Source organism: Nomascus leucogenys, chromosome 20 (assembly GCF_006542625.1).
Source record: "Nomascus leucogenys isolate Asia chromosome 20, Asia_NLE_v1, whole genome shotgun sequence".
In the NCBI taxonomy this organism is placed as follows: Eukaryota; Metazoa; Chordata; class Mammalia; order Primates; family Hylobatidae; genus Nomascus; species Nomascus leucogenys.
The window spans coordinates 16,340,818-16,357,979 of NC_044400.1; the positions used below are offsets into that span (position 1 = coordinate 16,340,818).

The window sequence follows — 17,162 nt, forward strand, 5'->3', positions numbered from 1 at the left end:
GAGAGAGGGAACTGATGTTATACCAGCGGCAAATAAAGAAGAAAATAGTAATGCTTCTGTTTGACCACCCTCCACCCAATGTTTCATATGCTCTTGGTTAAATGTCTGCAACAGATAAGAAATAAAATGACTTAAATATTACCTCCAATAAAAATGACTTTTAGAAGATATTTCAGAGAACAAATACGTGATGTTCCCTAGAGCAAATTACTTAAAAAATATCCATTTTCAGGATTAATCCATGTTATCGTTTTCCTGTTACATAATATAGTTATCTGTACCATCCATATTTCTCCATATAAAATTTATACAATATGGCTAAAAGCAACACAAAAATACGTATAAAATTATATCAGTGAGTGTAATCTTTATCAATAACACCTTTAGGTTCCTAGGTTCTAGTTTATTAATGACTGTATTTAATAGGGTAGTCTCTGAAAATATTGCAGACACCCAGAAATTCCAGATAACTTATTATTTAACCCCTGAAATTTAGTTTATTTATTGTGCTGTGAACAAGATAATGAAGATTTAATGATGTGAAAAAAAATTTGAAGTTAAAGTGATCCAAAAATGAAAGGTTGACTAAATTTTATTATCACTAAAAATAAATCTGCTTAACATTTAGTAGAATTCTCCAGGCAATATTCAACCCTGAATGCTTCAGTGGGAATTTGCCATACTTCTAACTCATTGTGTACCAGGTATAGCTGGCAATTAGCTGTATGCTTCACTGAGAGAGAATACTGAATCAATTATTAAGCAAACCTTATTTCTCACAAAATTTAACATTAGCTTCAACTTCCTAAAACCACAATGACACTAATAGTAACTTATACATTAGCCATTACACAAATTATTCACTTGTATATTTGCTCAAATAAAAATGCATACACAGAAGGAATAAAAAACCAATACATGCTACAATATGGATGAACCTTAAAAACATTACGCTAAGTGAATAAAAGCCAGTCATGAACGACCATATATTATATAATTTCATTCATATGAGATGTCCAGAACAGGGAAATCTACAGAAACAGAAAACAGATTAGGGTTGGGATCATCCAATATCAGTATTACTATTATTATTAGCATAGGAATAGCTACAATGTATGGGGTTTCTTTTGGGGCAATGAAAAAGTTCTATAACTGTGGTGATAGTGCTCCTATCTGTTTACAGAATATACTAAAAACCATTAAACCGTACAGTTAAAAAATGTCTACGTGGATAACTTAAAAACGTTTGCATCTATAGAGGAAAAATAACTACATAATCAAAACATAATTTGGAAGACATAAAAATGGATTTATAATCTTTGTTCCTTGCTGATGTCTTTCCCACAGGTTTAGAGAGAGAAGAAAAATTCTGCCTGTCTAGGATCTTGTTTTACTCATACTAGTTATGAATTCCTACCTTCCCACTTATTACTCAACCCACTGAGTTCTGGTTCCCACCATCCTATCCCAAATGAAATGACTTGTTAAAATAGCCAACAATTTCTAACTTCTGAATCTAATGAATTATTTTTGGTACTTGTTTTGGAAAACCTCTTTAATCATGTTTTCCCTCTGTTCTCACACCAACACAACAACAATCAACAGAGAAGACTTCTGTGACCCGAAATATGTGGAGATTTCTCTCCACCAGCAAGCAAGCAAGCAAGCAATTCTGCAGTGGACAGCAGCTGGGTGTCCTCCAATTCAATTCTGACACTCTATACCTGGAGATGGTGTCAGATCCCACAGTTTGGGGCTCAGTCCCCAAGACTGCCCCACTTCAGACACCAGTTCCAAGTCTAGGCCTCTGGAAGTTCTGACTACCGGCTTCAAGTTGGGGTTCCCATGACCCCTGCTTTGGATTCAACTAGTTTGCTGGAGCGGATCACAGAACTCAGGGAAACACTCATATTTGTTGGTTTATTATAAAGGATACAGATGAAGAGATGCATACAACAAAGTATGGGGGAAGAGGGATGGAGCTTGCATTCTTTTCCTGAGGCCTGACATCCAGGAACCTTCATGTGTTCAGCTATCTGGAAGCTCTATGAACCTGTCCTTTTCGGTTTTTATGAAGTCTTCATTATGTAGGCATGACTGTTGAGGAGACTGACCTTCACCAATCTCCTCATCCAGGAGGTTGGGAGCAGGGGCTGAAGTCCCAACCCTCTGATCATGCCTTTGTCCTTCCAGTGACCAGCCTAATCTGGTATCTTGAAGCTATCAGTCAACATTAGCATACAAAAAGATAGCTCTTTGGAGATTACAGGTATTTTAGCTGTAAGCTAGGAAACAGGGAGGAAGACCAAATATATATATTTCACAATCTTACAATACTTATATTTTCATATCCCTCTATTATTTTATTTTAATTAATTCATTCATTTACTTTGAGATGGAGTTTTGCTTATTGCCCAGGCTGGAGTGCAACAGCGTGATCTCGGCTCACTGCAACCTCTGCCTTCCAGATTCAAGCAGTTCTCCTGCTTCAGCTTCCCAAGTAGCTAGGATAACAGGCATGCACTGCCCAGCTAATTTTTGTATCTTTAGTAGAGAGGGGTTTCACCATGTTAGTCAGGCTGGTGTCGAACTCCTGACCTCAGGTGATCCACTGTCCTCAGCCTCCTAAATTACTGGGATTAACGGCATGAATCATTGCGTAGGGCCCCTCTGTTATTTTATTTTCTGTGTAACTGTTCCCTTTTGGTTGAGTTCCAGGACAAATGTTCTCAGGATTCCTCTGCTCTCTCTCTCTTTAGAGATGGGGTCCAAGCTGAAGGGCAGTGGTGAGATCATAGCTCAGTGCAGCCTCAACCTCCAGGACTCCAGCAATCCTCCCACCTCAGCCTCCTGAGTAGCTGGGACTACAAGCACGTGCCACCAGGCCCTGTTTTTGCTATCTTTAGTACTTGGCCATTCTGTTCTACTCTACTGTCCTCATTGCCTTTCCATAGACAAATGATCATCAGGTCCTGCCATGATACTTCCTAAATATCTTTCAAATGTGTCTTTTCCTCTCCATTCTTTTCTATGGTCTCCTAGCCACTCTTTTTGTTTACAGTTATCTCTGCCAAAATAATCTTTCTAAAACACCAAAGTAATCTTTCCAAAACACAAATCTCATTATGGTATGGCCTTATTTAAAATCCTGGTTACTCCTTAACTTGGCATGCCATACTCAGTATTTCTTGACTGATGCACTACTGGCATTTCAAGACAATTTTTCATGGTTCATCACCATTTTATAGGTCTTTTTGGCATCCCTGGCTTCCCAGCAGCACTCTGCACTCACTGGGACAATCAAAAGGTCCCCTCACATTTCCTCACTGCCATAGGGTGTTGGTATTATCCCTTGTTGACAATAGTTGGATATGACCTATGCTTCATACCTCATCAGTACCTTTACTGTCACTTTCTTTCTTTTTTTTTTTTTTTTGAGATGGAGTCTCGCCCTGTCGCCCAGGCTGGAGTGCAGTGGCTCATCTCCGCTCACTGCAAGCTCTGCCTCCTGGGTTCACGCCATTCCCCTGCCTCAGCCTCCCGCACAGCTGGGACTACAGGTGCCCGCCACGGCACCCAGCTAATTTTTTGTATTTTTAGTAGAGACGGGGTTTCACCGTGTTAGCCAGGATGATCTCGATCTCCTGACCTCGTGATCCACCCGCCTCGGCCTCCCAAAAGTGCTAGGATTACAAGTGTGAGCCACTGTGCCCGACCTTTACCGTCACTTTCTAGAATAACTTGCCACATGCCTGTGAGAGCCAGAGGGTACAATCTTACCTTTCCTTGAATATAACACTTCCTCTCACATAACTATGCCTTGGCATCCTCTAGTCTCTATCTGGAATGCCCTTCCCATGCTTCTCTGTATAGGCAGCTCCAATATAAAACACTCTTAATTCAAGATTCAGGTTAGGCACTACCTTTTCACTGACACATTGCCAAATCCTTTCAGAGGTTGTGGCCCTTCTCTGGCTATTACAGCACCTGTAAACCTCTTTTACATTTGTTTTATTTTAATTATCATGTGTCTTTTTCTAGTACAGAGACAGTGAATACTGTAGGGTCAAAGCTTTTATGTAATATCTTTTCGTATCTACAATGTTTAGCACAATGCTTGGCACATAGTTAGAGCTGTTCAATAGACTCATAAATTTATCTTTCTGTTGGGACTACTGAGGAATAAACTTGAACTGGAGGAAAAAAAGTCAAGCAGAGTTGCCTATCTTCTCTCTAAATCCTTACCTATAATCCTTCAGCTTCTATTATAGAGACCACTTCATTTTGGTAATTCTCTTTGGGGTTGATATTAAATACAAAACAGAAAATCAAGATAGTACTGAATACAATACATCCTGAATAAAAACAAGCTATCTTGAAGCAAGACTGTATAAGACATAAACAACTCTCTTATCTTTTGTGTGCCCATATCTAGTGACATCATTTTTATTTCAACGTATGTCAAATACCTACTACTCTGGAAAGCTAACATCTATAGGAAGATTTCTTCACCTTGGCATCTTTCACTCCATGAAAAGTGTTGGTCAGATAATTTATGGGTAGCCATTTTTGTAGGGAGAATGCCTCAAAGTGCTTATGAGTTGCCAAAAAGTTAAAAATTATTCATTTAGTAATCTGACAAAATGAAAGATTTCACAAAGTACTGACTCAAACACCTCAAAAATCTTTGGATGGATGGTTTATAAACTCAGCAAGAAGGAACAAAAACTTTGCATTTAAAAAGTTCAAAAACTCATAAGTGAATACACTAAGTTCTTATTTGGTTGAGTGCACTGTGGTGAGATACCTGTTTTTCTTTTTTCTCATGATTAATGGTATATGTCTAACTCAATTAAGAGCCTAAATATCTTAGTGATTCTGTATTTCCCAAAATTCATACATCATGGTGACATGCATAATGCAAAAATATATTTATATATTTGCATATACTAGACCAACAACAACTTCACCCTGAAAAACTAAAATGTTTCTGGTGTACTTCAAATATCTGCAATCTTATTCTATTACTCTAACTCAGTAATGAAAACATATATAGCAAAATTATGGTACTCTAGAAGCAATGGAAACCTTATAATATTTAATTTTTACCTGGGATTGTTTTTTAATGTGTTTACTAAAAATTCATGTAGATCTATGCCAGTTGAATCAGTGTATTCTTGACTGGAATCTAAAAAACAACAACACAAAAACCCAGTATAAAGTTGTTTGAAAACAAGTCCCATTCCCTTTTACACATGATGTATATCTTAAATAAAACAAGATGCCCCACAATGAAAAAAATTTGACAAAGTAGGAAAAGTTACAATGAAATCAGGTGACCACAATTTTTCTATTCCCATATAATGTGCATGACATGAGTTTATATAACTGCATATCCACGCACATTCTTAAAAAAAAATTAACCTCTCACATGTGTCTGTTTAATTTCCTCTAAATAAAGATCCTTTTATATACTCACCACAACCTCATGTTCAAAATGCCTCCGTGGGTGAAAAATTTAAATGATTTACATAATTGACTACATTTGTAGCAAATTAAGACAGCTTAGTTCAGATATGAATATAATGGAGGCAGTAATTTGGAGGTAGATAGAAATTTTAGTTGTGAAAGAATTTGATTTTTATCAGGTCTATTACTACAGGCTTGCTGTCAAAATACTTTTCAAATATTCATGCTATCTTCGACTTAAATGTAGTATCTTTATACTATTTATAATACTGGTCAACATAACTGGGTTTTTAAATTTAAAAAGCATTTCTATTGATCTGCAATGCTAGGTAATAGTGAAGACCCTCCAAACTTATAAAAAATAAACACTCTGTTTCCAAGAATATTCTTACTGGATACTCAATATTATGACATCAGCTCTTTGTACCATAAGGAATTCAGGAGTGATAGTATCCTTAGTGGAATCAATATAAAAATTATAATGACTTTAGTATGTTACTATGAGTAAGGGACCAGTAAGAGATTAAGATATTTACCTTCCTCAAGGTCTGTTATGTGTTGCAGTTTTTGACTGACGTCTTACTGATATATGGAACTGTGTTAAACCATTTTGCCCAGATGAGTAAGTACTATATCATCCTTCCAGTCTGTTCTGTGTCATTTTACATAAAGATATACTATATATAATTATTCAAGGGGAAAAGGATGGAATTACTGATAGCAAAATTATTTAAAAAAAAACAAAACAAAACAACTACAAACCTCTTGATAACATTTTTCTGGGCAACTTATCACTGGTCTTTTCTTTTTCTGCTTCATCTTTTGAGGGCTTCTCTTCTTTCTCAAATGATTGTGTTAACTGGATCTGAATTTTCTCCTGTTGGAAGGCAAAGTCAATTATTCAATGAAAATACAATATAATTCATTTAATACCACACATTTATATTTTTTGAGTAACACAGAATTGTACAGAGGAAAAAGATTATTTTACCCAACTGGATTCTTCAAACTAAAAAACAACTTAATAATACTTTACCACTTTTATCAAATACTTTATGTAAAATGTAAAATTAAGGTTGAGTTGAATATATCAATTAAAACAAATCCTCAAGATTATAGAGAAAATGAATGTTTTCTATTATAGTTTAAGTTCATCAACTTGTAAAATCTCTGGAGGATGAGAACTCAGGTCTTCTTAACCTATTTTTGCAAGGAAGATGCCAAGCAAGAGCATAATTATCATCAATCATGATAATATGAATGTATAAGTGTCAAGTCAATGATTAATAAAAATCAGGTTTCTGAGTATCCATTACAATCACACATTCCTTCATTCTCCTACCATATAAAAATGTTAAGTACAAAAATTTCCAAAATCAATGGCACACAGCTTTTTTTCCTTTTTGAGATTTATATATCACTGTCAATCCTTCAATCACCACAGTTGTTTAGAAAGATTTCAAACAAAATTGTATCCTTACAGATATGTAATGTTTAATTGTAAAGTAACCACATTCTATAAGACTGAAAGGAGAACTCACGTTTTATTTTAAAAGCAATGCCATTACTTGTAATTCCAGAACCTAAAGGGATTACTAGAAATTAATCCACACAGAAAAGGCAAAAATCATGTAGCTCTGTTTACTTAGGTAAAGTTATAAAGAAAGCTATAATAAATTCTACACCAGTTTTACTAAAGATAAAGGTGTAGCCTATTTTTAGACTAAATTATACTGTTGTTCTATAGTCATGAAAACCATCAATCAGACACGTAGACTTTTTACCCCAATAGGACTGCTACCTGCTATTTTCATCTCTTTTCTTCTTCTTAATTCATCATACCAGTTAAAATTTATGTTCATAATATAGGGTAAATGATGCACACTGGCAGTTTTCACTAGCATGACAAACACTTGCTTTATGCACTCTCTGTCTTGTTTACCAAAGACACTGGCAACTTCCTTACACTCATCAACCAGTAAGTAATTTTTCTTATTGTGATTCATTTTCCAACCCACTTTCTTTACTCTTTTCATAACTGTAAAACAGGTATCTAGAAATAAATCCCAGAACTATTTTTCAGAAGTATAATATTTAGAAGTTTTCTTGACTTGTAACTACCATTCTGGTTACTCAAGAGGAACCCAGTGAAATCCCGGCTGGGAGAAAAGATTTCACACTACCTCCTCTTAAGATCTTCACTAAAAGGCACTCTAGTAACTAGCAGATTGCATTTCTAAGCTCTCCTCAAAAAGCCATATATTTTAATTACAGATACTAAACTATTTTATCAAAATGAACTATATTTTTAAAGTCTTGTAAGCTTAATATACTGAGGCCTGTCTTCAGTTGGCCTAGTTTTCAGTAGCAAATAAGTAAAATACATTTTAAACACTGAAGTTCTTATATACAAATTCTTCAGACTATAAATAACTGGAATAATAGCTACCTCTCCATAGGAAGCTGCAATTCCTTTACTCTTCACTCTGTCAATGACATCTGTTATTGAGGTCATTTCCCTCTCACAAGCTCTCATCAGATGCAAGTGACATCTCTCTCTTAATTGCCTCTCAACTTTTTGAGTAATGAGTTTTATTCCAGATTAATTCCTCAAAAATCAATTCTGAATCAAGCAAATTAGTTGGAAAGTGTGTCTACCATCAAGGATTAGATACTAGTACCTTTCATGAGAAATAATTTATTTTCCAATTTCCACTCAGGTGCAATTTATTTATCTCAAGGCTTGGAAAAAGACTTCCTACTAGAAGAAGTATCTTTTATTCAGAGGATTGCATTCATAGGCAATTATCCAAAAAGAAAAAGCTTATTGTATCTAAGAGAAACTGAGAAAGAATATATTAAGGGAAATAATTGAGTTTTGATATAGCTTCTTTAGTCATTATCCACATGCCATAACTCATCTTTTTGAACTGTCAACACAAAAATTTATCTATGATCAATAATGTATATATCAATACACAACATACATTCCTGTTATTTTTTCTTCATATAAATTTTGACTAGCCAAATTTAGTACCATAACAGGCTCTCCCTCAAGAGAGATATTTTCAAATAGGTAAAATGCACTACAAAAAACAAAGGTCATGGTACAGCTTTTGTTTTTTCAAAAAGTATACGCTTTCTCTGTATTAACAGATTTATGAATGCCTGACCCTTCCTTCCTCAATCTCTTTTGACTGTCATGAGGCTAAGATGGTGTAACATCTGTTTTTTGGTCAACAGAACGAAGAAACGAATTTTCAAAAACATTACACTGCCTCCTACTCCATCCCAAACAGGCGTACTCTTTACTCTGACTTGTACAACATAACTTTTTTTTTTTTGAGATGAGTTTTGCTCTTGTCACCCAGGCTAGAGTGTAATAGCGCAATCTCGGCTCCCTGGAACCTCTGCCTCCTGGGTTCAAGCAATTCTCCTGCCCCAGCCTCCCAAGTAGCTGGGATTACAGGCGTGTGCTACCATGCCCGCCTAATTTTTGTATTTTTAGTAGAGACGGGGTTTCACCATGTTGGCCAGGCTGGTCTTGCACTCCTGACCTTAAATGATCCACCTGCCTTGGCCTCCCAAAGTGCTGGGATTACAGGCGTGAGCCACTGTACCTGGCCAAAAGAACTTTTTAAAAGTGCTGTTTCAAAAAACAGTTTTATCGATTTTTTTTCAGACTGTATTATAGCTCTTCAGCTTTATTACAATCACGCAAAAGCCAAAGGTTAATATTTGAAAATGTTCTCCAAGCAAGGATTTAGTAAATTTTGACTGTATTTCTGCTTTTTGCTAGAAAGTCTATTTCATTGCTAAAATATATCTAGTGTATCAAATAAATGCATACAGTTATCTCCTATGTAGATACATTAAAAAAAAAAAAAAATCGGCCGGGCGTGGTGGCTCACACCTGTAATCCTAGCACTTTAGGAGCAGAGGTCAGGAGTTCGCAACCAGCCTGGCCAACATGGTGAAACCCCGTCCCTACTAAAAATACAAAAAGTTAGCCAGGCGTGGTGGCAGGTGCCTATAATTCCAGCTACTCGGCAGGCTGAGGCAGGAGAATGGCTTGAACCTGGGAGGCGGAGGTTGCAGTGAGCTGAGATCACACCATTGCACTCCAGCCCGGTCAACAAGAGTGAAACTGCGCCTCAAAAAAAAAAAAAAAAAAATCATAAATTAATTTTCAGCCCTATGTTTCTGATGCAAAGAAATGTCAAAGCAAACACATTTTTAAGTACATTTCATTGACAACAATCTATTTCAAAATATTTTCCTTGCATTTTCAAGCAATAAAATGTAGTGCTTTTCAAAAACAGTACATATTCTGAATATGTGACAACTATCCTAAATATCTGCAATAGGCTTTTGAGGGTATCATGTAAATCAAGAGAGAGTATAACAATTTTAGTTTGAATCACCAAATGTATAATGATATTTACTTTATAAAAAAGATGTACATGTCATGGATCAGTCATGGCTTCTTAAATAACCACAAAATTGCCCAAATTCCTTGGAAACTGTTTGTTGGGATAAAGGAGCATTCCAAGTTGCTCAAACTCCTATTAAGTAGAACAAGCCACTAGGCAAAGTTATCACAAGATAAACATTGGTAAAGGATCCAAAAATATTTATGCATAAATATACAGATGTAACATGAGACAGAGATCAACACATAGCTGAGATTAACAGAAAAGTAGTCATAGCATTAAAAAGAATGCAAACTAAACGGTTTGCCTAAACCTCATTGTTCTAAATTTTACAACAATGGACATATGAGAAATTAGAAGTACTAGATAACTATTTAAGAGCCAAGCTAATATGAAAACTGGTTTCACCATGCATTCAGGTTACGTTAAATAACCTATCAAGAAGAAGTCTTGGCCGGTCTCTTTACATACAAGCATTAAGTATCTGAGAAATTTCTAAAAGGTAAAACTAAAAGGGCAAATTTCACCACAATTATATTCACTGGAAGTGCTACCTTAATACTTTTTTTTTTTTTTTTTGAGACGGAGTCTTGCTCTGTCACCCAGGCTGAAGTGCAGTGGTGCGATCTGGGCTCACTGCAAGCTCCGCCTCCTGGGTTCACGCCATTCTCCTGCCTCAGCCTCCCGAGTAACTGTGACTACAGGCGCCCGCCACCACGCCCGGCTAATTTTTTTGTATTTTTTTTAGTAGAGATGGGGTTTCACCGTGTTAGCCAGGATGGTCTTCATCTCCTGACCTCGTGATCTGCCCACCTCAGCTTCCCAAAGTGCTGGGATTACAGGCGTGAGCCACTGCGCCTGACCAACATTTTTTAACTTTATAAAAATTAATTTATAACTTTCTTAAAGCCACATTCCTAATTAATTACATGATTCCTAAGTTTTTCCAGAAGAGAAATAATTGCTCTAAGCCTTAGATTGAAGCAAAGAGGTTTTCTAACTTTTCATATACATCTTGGGTGCCAAGTATTATTGAATCAGTTTCATTTAGTCAAAATAAAACAAATATAACAAACACAACTTAAATCATATACAAAAATTCTCCAGTTCCACCATGTCTTGAAATAACATTTGTTTTGCTTTTTTACCTGGTTCTCCTGTGATATCTCTGGTGCAGGGGGTGGTGGAGATTCTTCACACACTGCAAGGCTCCGAACTAGCTTTAACTTTGAGCTTGACTAAAGAGAAGTATTTATAATTAACACTACATTTCAGAAATCTAGGGCATATCCAAAAGCCCCCTAGAAAGAGTTTCTAAGTTTCTTTATAGTTTCTGCCACGTATAACAGCAGATGAAATGTGCAAGTTAAATATATCATTAAACACTACTAAAGACCTTTGTTAAGAAGGAAAACAAACACTTGCAGCTTTGAAAATTATAGCAATAGAAAGAATGGGAATAATTCCAACTTCATATCCCAAAAAATGGTGAGAAAGCGATTTTCTCTACAGATAAAGAACCATCAAGATAAAAAAAGCAATGCACAAAAGCGACTAGGCAAGACAAAAATCCCAAATAAAACAAAATAAGCTTTCTGCCCCCCATAAAATATGAAAGAACTAAACTGAATGTAGTGCTATATGAAAACAAGGATTCATCAAGCATGAAGGAAGGCCCTTGGCATGCCAGCACACCAAAATATTTACTATACCTTAGACCTTTTTCCTGTCTGTCCAAATGACTGCAATGGCCGCTGAATATACAAGAAAGATTTGTATTAAATTTCATACTGAAACAGAAAATTTGCTTCTTAATTCATAGTCCTACACCACAGAAAAACTGACTGTACATAAAGTATGAAAAGTGAGGAAATAAAAGTTGGTTTCAGTAAAGGAGTACTGATTCCTCCCAGAAGCACACTTGCAGAAGATTCTTTAAAATCCTGAGATGTTGGCATTTTTATTATTATTTTTCTTTCTTAGGCATTTTTCTTTAAATCAGCAAATGGCCACAATTTCTGTGTTAATTGAGTACAATGGAACTTATATGTTGACTTCGTGGTAGTGAAATAAAATATACTTCATTATTTTATAACATATTATAGTTTAGCCAAGGTTAAGGAAAAACAATACACACAAAAACCAGCAGTTAAAGGTGGATAAACTCAGAAAAGTTCCAAACTTAATGAGAATGTTTCAAATGCACAGTGAGTCAGAGTCCAGCCACAAATCTACTGAGGTGTTTCAACACTGTATAAACTAAACCACCAGTTTATTAGTGATAGAAACCTATTCAACAGGTCTGAGGTGAGGCAATGAAGCAGAAAGGAAGAAAAAAGGGCAGACTTCCAATATGGATGTCCACCATGACTGACAGGCCGACCATCAGTCACATGATTGGAGAACGCGGTAAGGCAAACTAACTCAAGTTTGTGATACAAGCTTTGGTTTGGGAAATCAGCCGAAGCACCTGTGAACCAGAGCCAGCTAGGTTTTAAACACTCTTTCCTTCTACTTTCTTCCAATTTTCCTCCCCAAACCCAACACCAAATAGGACATGACCCAAGTATCTATCATTTTTACTTCTTAACATGAGGGAGCCAGTCTGGTACCAAACATAAAACAGATACAAAATCCTTAATATCAGACTAGTATGCTTTACATTAAAAAAAAAAAAATTATTTCAAAAAGGCCTTCCTCATAGAGTCAACAGAAACAAGAGTCTACAGTACCAGTATGTCCTGCTCCCATTTTGAGCCAAAAGTTCTTCAAAATTAAAAAGAACTGTATTCTTGGGATTTTAACCCTAGATTACACAAACTACAGAATAACAACAAAAGGAAAATAGAAAAAATAAAAGAAAAATGACTTTGTTTCTTATACAGAAGAAAATAGCATGTGTGCACATACATGCATACGGCAGTGCTGCCTAAGAGGGCTTCTGCACGTTGGTATTGTCTTCTGTTTTTACCTACTCTCTAACTTGTTCAAGAGGATTTCTAATTACCTGTAACTCACATCTAACAATAGAAGTAAAATAAATTGTACCACCATCTAGTCTAGGTGGTAGATGCCACCATCTAGGGATTATAGGAAAAAAAAAAAAAAAGAGCGAGAAAAGCAACAGGTGAATACTGTGAAAATGCACATACCTAAATGAGTTCTGAGGAAGCAGAAGGGAAAATAATTTCTGACTTACTCCCAGTCCTCTGCTTTAATCTCTTGTAATTTTAAGTATCACTGGTATAAAATCTTCTATTAAAAATTCTAAAATGAAAGGGGTCATTAACTGTCAATGTAAATCCTGTATTCATATGCAGAAGAGCTGGACTTAAATTTTTGAATTTGCTTCTTATGAGTGGGTAACAATGGTCAAATCAGTTTACTTTTATCTAAAAGTTCATACTACTTGCACTAATTCACAGCATTCTTGAGAGGATTCAGTGAAAGCGTAGCTAACAAAGGGGCTTTGAAAACTCTAAAGTGCGTTATAAATGTAATCGATTATTAAAGGTTAGGAACTGACCATGTCAGAAAACCAATGTGCTGCCTCTGCTTATTAGCAATGAGATTAAGATAAATTACTTAATCTAACAAATGCTAATTTAAAAAACGTCTATAAAATGGGGGTGCTGTATATTGTCCCTATCGTAATGCTTGAGAATATTCATAGACTTACACATGTATTTATCTCACTTTTAATCTACAAGGAGGCTTTGATGAAAATGAGGAAAAGATAAAGGAAGATACAGAGAAGTAAAATTATCTTAATTTGACTTCATTAACGAACATGTTTTAGGTTTCTGCTGTACACCAGATACTGTGCCAGGCACTAGAGCTATGAAGATGAATAAGACATAGTTCCTGGTCTTAAAAGACCTCACAGTCCACAATCAGTTACTAAAGTCAAACAGAACCCCAGATCTTCAGAATCTTAGTTTAGTGCAATTAGTATATTTAAAAAAACTTTACTGTGGATTAAATTCTACCTGAGGTAGACAGAATCCTAAAGATGGCACCCAAGATTCCCATCCACTGGTTATTTAATCAAACACAAATCAAGGTACTGCTGAGAAAGGATTTTGCTTTTTTTTTTTTGAGACTGAGTCTCACTCTGTCGCCCAGGCTGGAGTGCAGTGGCGTGATATTGGCTCACTGCAACCTCCGCCTCCCAGGTTCAAGTGATTCTCCTGCCTCAGCCTCCCGAGTAGCTGGGATTACAGGCACTTGCCACCATGCCCAGCTAATTTTTGTATTTTTAGTAGAGACAGGGTTTCACTGTGTGGCCAGGATGGTCTCAAACTCCTGACCTCAAGTGAGCAGTCCGCCTTGGCCTCCCAAAGTGCTGGAATTACAGGTGTGAACTACCATGCCCTGCTGGATTTTGCATTTGTTAACTAAGCTCCAAGCCAGCTGATCTTAAGATACAATTTAAGATTCAGGTGAGTCTGATTCAATCAAGTGAGCCCTATAAAAGCTCAGACTTTTCTCTGGTGGGAGCATGGGGGCAAGTCAGAGAGATTTAAAGCGTGAGAAGGACTTGACATATCGTTGATGGCTTTGAAGATAGAGGGGCCATGTAAGGAGGACTATGAGCAGCCTCTTGGAACAGAGGGGCCTTTACTGACAACCAGCCGAAAAACAGGACCTCAGACCTACAGCTTCAACAAACTAAGGTGTGTCAACAACTGGAATGAGCCTTGAAGCAAATTCTTTCCCAAAGCATTCAGAAAAGGGCCCAGCCTGGCTGACTTTGGCCTCATAGAACCCTAAGCGGACAACATAGCTGGGCCCACTGAGCTGATAACGGGTGTTGTCTTTTAAGCTTCTATGTTTGTGGTAATTTTTATGCAGCAATAGAAAACTAATACACTACGATATAAGTAAACTATAAATTGCCAAACTGGCATTATTCAATAACATAATTTATTTCAATTTCCTTCAAACAGCAAATAGAAATTATATGTACCAGAAAATATGCCATACACACAACAAAGCAGAGAAAACAAGTTGTTTATTAAAGTAAACATACTTTATTTCATATTTTCGTAATCTACTTGGCAGCCAGATTTGGCTTGAAGTAGGAATTCCCTCTATCTGATATGTAATTATTTTAAAAGTGGATTTTATTATTTAGAGCACACTTTTCACCCTTAGCAGAATTTCACTGTCACAGTAAAAATTTAGCAGCTTGTTTAATAGACCTGTCTTAGTCCAGAGAAATGCTATTCAAATTAGAATTTAGAAGGCTTAGGGACAAAGTCCCCAATTTATAATTTACATTGTTTTATACTGAAGTATAAGACAGGAACTAGGCCAAAAAATGGGTGCAGAATATGAAACATCCTTAATAGAATTTCAGTTTGAAATTGATACTAATACGTTGTCAGAGTTACCAGCTACTAGAACTTGGAGAACCAAAAAAAAACAGAGCAATCCTTATGAGTTATATATGTATTAGCACAAAAATAACCAATTAAACATCACTCAACTAAGAAAATCTGATATTTAAAAAATAGGCATAATTTTATCTTTGTAATTAATTGTTATGAAGAAAAATTATAATGGTTACACCCTTTCAACCAGACTCAAAACACCTTGAAGAGGTTATGAATTCTCAGTACTTTTCTAGGTAATAGTAAAGATTAGTGGCAATTGTAAGGAAGATAATGAATTAAAATGTTCCATGTCTAGTTAAGGTCAGGGCAGTAAAAATAATGGATGCCAGGATGCTAATTTCTACTGGAATAAAAGAAAAATACGAAGTTCTCTGAGGTGGGAGAGCTATTTTAAAAATAAAAAAACTAAACACAATCACTAATTTGTTTTTAACATTTAACCTTTTGAGCCATAAAGCACAGAGTTAAGTACTCAAAGGCCTGACTCATAGATTCTAATGAAAAGTATGTGGAGAAAGTCACAAACTACCTGGTTTATACTTATTCCTTATAATAAATGAAGATACAGGATCATCCCATCCTACTGGTGATGTAGTACGTGAAAATTATCCAAAGAAGTACAAACGTTAAGTATGCAAAAGCATTTCTACATCTACAAGATGTAGCCAACATCTTTACACAGCACAAGAAAGCACCGTGAAAAGTAAATGTGCTTAAAAGAGCTACCATATGTGCATATGACCCAAGTTCAGTAGAAAGAGTACCAAATCCTAGAAATAATTATAAAAATATAGTATGGAAAATGGATCATAAGTTTTAAGAAGTTGAACTCATTCAATATTAATAAACAACAATAAAAATACAGCATACAGATACAGAACTTAATAGAAATAAAACTACTGTACTGATAATGTGGGTAGGTTATGTTAAAAGTAAGTTTCACTCTTTGTTTTAGTACTAAAGAAAAAATCTATCTTGCATGACAATAAAGCGACAAATTTTTGAGAAGCCATATAATCGTGTTATTGCTAATAAATAGTAACAATTATAATTATTATAACATTGTTAATAGCACCTACCATTTGCTAGGCTCTATGTACTAGGTACATTACATACATCTTTTTTTTTTCTGAGACAGGGTCTGACTCTGTCACCCAGGCTGGAGTCCAGTGGTGCAATCACAGCTCACTGCAGCCTTGACCTCCTGGGCTCAGATGATCCTCCCACCTCAGCCTCCTGAGTAGCTGCCATGCCTAATTGTTTGTGTTTTTTGTAGAGATGCGGATTTGCCATGTTGCCCCAACTGGTCTCACACTTCTGGACTCAAGCATTCTGCTTGCCTTGGCCTCCCAACGTGCTGGGATTACAGGCGTGAACCACTGTGTCCAGCCATCCTTTTTTTATTTATTTTTTTTGTTGCCCAGGCTGGAGTGCACTGGTGCAATCCTAACTCACTGCAGCCTTGAACTCTCAAGTCATCCTCCCACCTCAGCCTCCCAAGCAACTATGACTACAGGTGTGTACCGTGATGCATGACTAATTTTTTTTTTATTTTTGTAGAGACAAAGTCTTCCTGTGTTGTCCAGGCTGGTCTCAAAGTCCAGGGCTCAGTAAACCTCCTGCCTTGGCATCCCAAAGCGCTGGGAGGAGCCACCATGCTTGGCCACATACATCCTTTTAATCTTTGTTTGACAAACAGGAAGTAGCTAAGATTATTATTTGAATGATTTTATATAAAGAGACTTTTATTCAGTCCTTTAAAAAAATACTTCATTTCTTAACAGATTAATGAAATAAGTTAATTGTTTCATCAATACTTTCCAAGCAAATGAGGGAATTTGTTAGGTACTGCCTTCATTGT

The 17,162-nt window shown here is 36.1% G+C and overlaps 1 protein-coding gene across 20 annotated transcripts in view; it reads right to left on the minus strand.

Annotated features, from left to right (window-relative positions):
• Nucleotides 1–17,162, minus strand: part of R3HDM1 (R3H domain containing 1) — a 198,949-nt gene that overhangs the window by 101,480 nt on the left and 80,307 nt on the right. For 16 of the 20 annotated variants that reach the window (XM_030801265.1, XM_030801250.1, XM_003267601.4 and 13 more), the window contains exons 4-7: nt 11,615–11,656; nt 11,051–11,140; nt 6,232–6,346; nt 5,110–5,188 (exon numbers count right to left, since the gene is read on the minus strand). In XM_030801265.1, coding sequence (XP_030657125.1) covers nt 5,110–5,188; nt 6,232–6,346; nt 11,051–11,140; nt 11,615–11,656 — 326 coding nt within the window. Of the gene's footprint in view, nt 1–5,109; nt 5,189–6,231; nt 6,347–8,150; nt 8,328–11,050; nt 11,141–11,614; nt 11,657–17,162 lie in introns of those variants that run through there. The other 4 variants (XM_012502532.2, XM_030801256.1, XM_030801255.1 and 1 more) reach the window with 2 other exon arrangements.